Genomic DNA, 6067 nt, shown 5'->3' on the forward strand with positions numbered 1-6067 from the left:
GGTCAGCTTTGCACTTAACCATCTGTAGCTGCGCACTTCTGTAAGGGCATGTTCCAGCAGGACCTCTGGAGAGGTGCAGTGGCATTTTGAGATTGTTTCAAATCAAATGCCTAGGCTATGGTGATACCACTAATACAACTGTAAAGCCTTAGGAAAAAAAAAAAGAAGTCATATACAATACCAATGGATGGATGGATGGATAAAATAAAACCTGAAACAGCATCAACACTAGTCTTCCTGCATTAATCCAGTGCAGCAGGACAATGAGGTACAAGTCTCACTCACTCGTTACTGAATTACAGGGTGGCTCATGAGGTATCACGATTAAATTTGCTCTCAAAAAAAGAGACAGAAAGAAAAAGAGGGTTGACTGTATCTCCAAGTCCAGGTTTGTGACTGTGCTTTTTCTCCTCTAAAAACCAGCCATCTGCTTTTAATTTGTCTGCCTGCTTTCCAGGTGCCATTACAATGGCAACAATGACAAATGCTCTTAATCTCATAAACATAACTGTGGAAACTCCATGTACGACATGCAGAGTGATGCAACATAGCAAAGACATGTACAAGATCACACTTTAAATGATAGGACCCTGGAGACAGGTTTGGTTTTTTTTTCCTCACAGCAGATGCAATAAATCAAAATGTTTACAGAAAAGCTGTATCAATATCAAGAGGTTTCTTTTATGTCAGTCTTGACATACTTGCAGCATCTACAAAGCCCAACAGAGCAAAGCAGGGAAGGAAAATTGGCAGGAGCTGTGTTCTACTTTCTTTCGTTGCAAGACACAAGTAAAAATGTTGGCAACAAGAGGGTCAGTGTAACAGGGGAAAAACTTTTTTCTTTTGGATACAGGTGCCAAAATGTGACTGGAAGTGTTTGGGTGGGGTTTTTTTGAGTTGTTGTTTGGGTTTTTTATTTCTGAATTGTTTATCCAGATTGTTTTTACAGCAGAACAAATGCTGATCTGGAAGTTTCTTAATGCCTTTCCAGCCGTCTATACCAAGAGCTCCTGCAAAATGGTATGCAAAGTAGTACACAGCCCTGCACAGAGCTGCCATCAACAGCCATCATAGACCATAGCCAGCAAAATTCACGAACCCTGGTGCTTACTGCTGAAGAGGAGTTTGGGGCTTCTTTTCCCTCCTCCATGAGCAGAAACCACCTTTCTCCACAATATCTTTTATTGTAGGCAGGTAAGTCCATAATACAGGGGATATATATATGAAGACAAGAGTTATCTCTGCTCTTCCCTCAACTGCTGCATTCACTGTAACTTGAAGGGAAAAACAAATGCAGAAAAACCTTTACTCTCCTACTGCTTATTTCCTTCTTTTCCTTACACTGCAGCAACTGACACTGTGATGATGGCAAGGATTCACATTCATAATCTGAAAGGCAGCTTAAAGAAGTCAAGAATATGCAAATGTGCCCCCACTCCCACTAAAAATCCCAAGAGATTTTGAAATATTCCTGCAAAGCCTTCTTCAATAGCAGTGCTTCATAGCAATGCTATTCAACCCTCACCAAGCTACCCATGGTCACCTTTAAGCTTTGCCACAGCATCACAGAAATGTAAACATTGTCCTTATGGAGACTTCCCCTAAAGCTTGTTTTCCTGATCTAGCTAGGTGCAATACAGGTAAACACAAGAAACAAAAATCAGGCCTTCATCTTACAAATAAATCCGACCTTCTAGCTCTATAAGAATACTGTAGGTTTCATCTTCACAGTAATGTACTTAAAATTATCTTCAAAGAAATGGAAACGGTCAGGAAAGGTAACGCTAGAAACACTGGTATTTAAAAGGTTTTCTCCCAAGACCACAAATCTTTTCTAGAAGGTCAAAAGTCAAGTGGTTTGTTTCAATTAAGGTTCATGTGAATGGGGGCATGTCAAATAAAGGAAGTGCAAAGGCAGATAAAGGAAATTCCCCAAAAGAGAAGATTTGATGTTACCTCTCCCATCCCTGCCTGCTCTGTCAAAACTAAGCACTTGGCTTTGAGGAAATGGACACTGGAAAGAGTTAACCAGCTTCCCTATTCCTTTCTGTACTATAAGACTGTACAACAAATGGACTTCACATCTAAACAATGGAGCCTACTTCTTTCATGCAGGCTACATTCCAGAAAAATCCTTCTCTATCACGCCAAGCTCCAGGCCTAAACTTCAATGATGGCAATGCACCACGCTGAAGATAAAGGTATTTCACTCTCCTGCAATGACTTGTGTGGTTTCACAGACTCCTACAAACTAGCAGACTGCAGCTACTGGCTGCCCTAGCACTTCATAGTAACACTGATTTCAGTGCTGTGCAAGTGTAACATAAATTAAATCCCTGTGGCAAAGGGATTTGGGACTCCCTCCCAAAGTCATTTTCTTATGAAAGAACAGGAATTAAAACTGGCCACTGGACAATTAAATATCATACCAGAAAAAGGAGGGTAGGTTAAAAAAATAATCAAATATTGCAACATGGATGAAGGAATATATTAAAATCTTCTTGCCTCAGAGGGTTTATTCCCCTCTGCTTCTTACTTCTTTTTCTTTCTTTCCTGAACACAACGAGGACAAAACCTACAGAGGAAGGAGAGGTAGAAATCAGCCCATCTTTCTATTGTTTTTGAACCAATAGGTTGGAGGGTGGTTTAAAGGCAACCAATTTAAGTAACTTCAACAATTTTCATGCCATCTAGGAAGCCAGGGGAAATAGGATAGGAAATGTACCATCTTGGGTGGGTAGAAGTGACAGCACTAGAATAGAAGGCTTCCAGGGCTCATCAGGCCCTCACAGCTGTGACTTACCTTACTTCATTCACCTGGAAGTTACTCCAAGTCATGTACTGTGGAAACACAGCCCTACAACCTGCCATGGACTGATCTAGACTGCACTGGAGAGAGGTGGAGCTCCAGAGGCTGATGCATGATAGGGAGTGTGATATACCCATTCAATACCATGCTCTTTGGCCCAATTGTTTATAAGATTGTTTTTGAAATTAGTCCCATTATCTGACTCAGTTCCTTCTGGAGTGCCTTGTCACCACCAGATCCATTTTTCAAGGTCCAGGATAACTTGGAGAAGTTACTCCAAGTAACTTCTCCAAGTTTGTCACATAAGCTTTCTCTATAGGCAAAAGAAAAAAAATATACATTCCTCCAGTCCATTCTTTACTCTCCCTTGAACAATTGCCATTCACTCTCACTTAAGCCTGTTTCTGATGGGCATCCTGTTAATTAGGTAAGAGCAGTCCATTAAACAGAAACTAAGGACAAAAAAACCCCTATGATTCCTTCCAAGATGAGTACATAAGTAAAACCTAGAAAAGTCTTTGAACTTAGCTTCCAGAAGTGAAAAAAATAAGTACATCTCTTCTTAACCACATGTGGCTCTTAACCACAGACACAGCTATCCAACAATACAACAAATCCAGTATGTAACATATACACATTGAAACAAGCATTAGATCAAAACTTGCTCCGTTTATCATGCAATTTTGTATATGCCTGGGTCCTTGTTTTGCTTCCACCACAATCGAAGACTCCTGTAGAAGACGACTTTAGGAAGAACATTCCCTTGTACATTCTACCTTCACACAAACACAATCCCAAACCACTAAGCATACAAACTGTCTGATAACAAGAGCAAAGCTCCTCTGTCAGGAAGGGTCACAACAAGGTTTTAATTCTTATTGTGATTCTTGTTGAGGCAAATTGTAGCCTGATAAAAACCAACAACCTGTATGTTGTCATACTTACCATTTCCCTTTTGGTTTGGTGGTGAGGTCCACGCAAGCAAAGTGGAACCATTCAATTGGGCACTGCAAAAAAGAAAGGAAAAACCCCCAAAGGAGATCTCAGTGTTTCACAAACGTTACTTCGATTTTCTGTGATCCAACTGAACAAGTACTCCCCCATCACACTTTGCAGTGTTGTGATGTAGCAAACGCCTGAAAATGTATAATCTCGATTGCTTACATCTGGGTTGTCACAGCCAATCATTTCTCCATAGGACACCTGGTGACACAAGCAGTAGGTAGGTTCATTGGGGTCCACTGGCATGTCCAGGACATCTGAGGGATGCACCGACAGGATGGTATCAGCAAACTCAGATCTACAGACAAGGACACATTGAAGACAAAACACTTCTCAGTTGCAGGCAACACCATGTTTCCAAGATTTAAATCCCACTTAGGAAAATAATTTTTTAACAGTATCTCCCCTAAAGCACGTTGATGGTACTTTAGAGTTTAGATTACATTACCACATATTATCCAATAATTAAAATCATAAGGTAGGTTTGATCAAACACAGAACATGAGCTTGACTACAAATGATTAAGAAAATGATTTGTAGATGCCATGACTACAGTAACAAAATTAACTTAAAGATCACTTCTGATTGCAGACAGAAGAATCTGACTTGTTTCCCTCAATCGGTTTTAACATACACTCTTTTCTTGTTGCTAGTATGAGTGAACCCTCTTGCTCTGACAGGAATGTACTCACTTGACAAGTCCATACTGGTCAATGGAAACTATTTTTAGTTTTCTGCCCCTCCGTTTAGTCAACTGAAAACATTCGAGTTAACAGAGCCCATTTAATATAAATCATATCACAGAGAGGTGACATGCTTTCTTTCTTGTTTCATAAAACCAAATTAAGATTATTGAAGACTATGTAGGACACGATTCTTTGAAAACAACCTCCAAATTCTCCAAAATTTCTAGAAGAACAATACAACATCACTTTTTGTCCTGACGGACAAGTGTCTCTTTTTATACTCAAAACCAGAAGCAACTTTTAAAAATAGCCGCATGATGAAAAATCAAAGCTATTTTCTCCCAGCTTGCCAACAGCAACAGAGACACTGATCTTGTGCTTCCAGTCAGAGGGCATTCCAAGCATGCTGAGTTTCCACATGCCAACCAAGGAGTTAATTAACAAAGCTGACTTGTCCTAAGCAGGACACTAATGAAATGCAGTAAGACCAGAACACTCTAACACCGCTCACCATCCAGCAATGAGTCATAAATAGGGTAACATGAGCTCGTGGAAAATTCATTAAGTGTCAAGCCAAAGTCACCAGAGCTGTGACTGGGTATGCCTTACCCTCCTTTGAGCTTCTTTTTCTTTGGTGTATCTTCTTCAGATGATCGTCTGCCTCGACCACGAGAGCCTCTTTTGTCTTTCTGACTTCGTCCCTCTATAAAGCAAAAAAACCCCCATCATTGCAACCTGTTTGAATACCAGAAACATCTCCAGATGTTGTGTTTTTTGATGCACTTATTGCTTTGAAATCTTTATTTCCTATGTCATTAAATATGAATGCTGATTCTGAATACATTTTTACGCCACAAATATGCTAGATTAGCAAGTATTATGACTGAGCACCAAACTCTTGTGTTCACAGTTTGGCAATCAAATCACTGCAGTACAACGTTAGCCCATATTCTGCACAAGCAGAATACAAGCATTGTATTTGATTAGACATGCTGTAACATTTTTTAAATTGCTGTATATTTTTAAACACATAGCCAGTTAATTGCTTACTCAATAACTAACATAACTTGTATCTCCATAGCCCTGATCTTACCCCGTATTTCATAGTTTAAAGGCATAGAGCTGTGCTACTGTTAACCATGCTCAAATTTCACTGTAATCATATGAGTAACTGGTACCTTCCTTCAACCCCTAATTTTTCCTGCTGTAGTCAGCTTGATTAGGATTCATATTTTAGACGGAAAACCTGAAACTAAGACTGTTACACTTAAGAGCTGTAAGAACATCAGTTCAGTTTTTTCATTTATTTCACCCTTGATGAGTATGATCTTTAGAGCCACTAACTGTGGGCTACCTCAGGATGATCTGGCAGGCAGACACAGTAAGTCAGATCTCAGCACTAGATTTTTCTTCAGAACACTGTAAATATTTGAAGAGCATTAAAATCAAGTAGAGCAGTACACTACGAAGTACTTTTTTTCTTCCTCCAGTAACAACCTATGCTGTATCTTAGCTTTTCTGGTCAGGCTGCACAGGCCAGGTCGATGGGCTGAGGCCAATGGTATGAAGT

General features: G+C 39.9%; 1 protein-coding gene across 1 annotated transcript; it reads right to left on the bottom strand.

The window, feature by feature from the left end:
- Positions 1 to 2532: 2532 nt before the first annotated feature.
- On the bottom strand, positions 2533 to 5200 carry LOC104274558 (inhibitor of growth protein 5; the record flags this gene model as incomplete). Its single annotated transcript, XM_009870225.1, has 4 exons — positions 2533 to 2575; positions 3755 to 3816; positions 3974 to 4109; positions 5107 to 5200. Coding segments are annotated over 4 exons (335 nt in total), but the record flags the coding sequence as incomplete, so codon positions are not given.
- Positions 5201 to 6067: the final 867 nt, after the last annotated feature.

Source organism: Apaloderma vittatum, unplaced genomic scaffold, assembly GCF_000703405.1.
Source record: "Apaloderma vittatum isolate BGI_N311 unplaced genomic scaffold, ASM70340v1 scaffold41205, whole genome shotgun sequence".
NCBI classification, from domain to species: Eukaryota; Metazoa; Chordata; class Aves; order Trogoniformes; family Trogonidae; genus Apaloderma; species Apaloderma vittatum.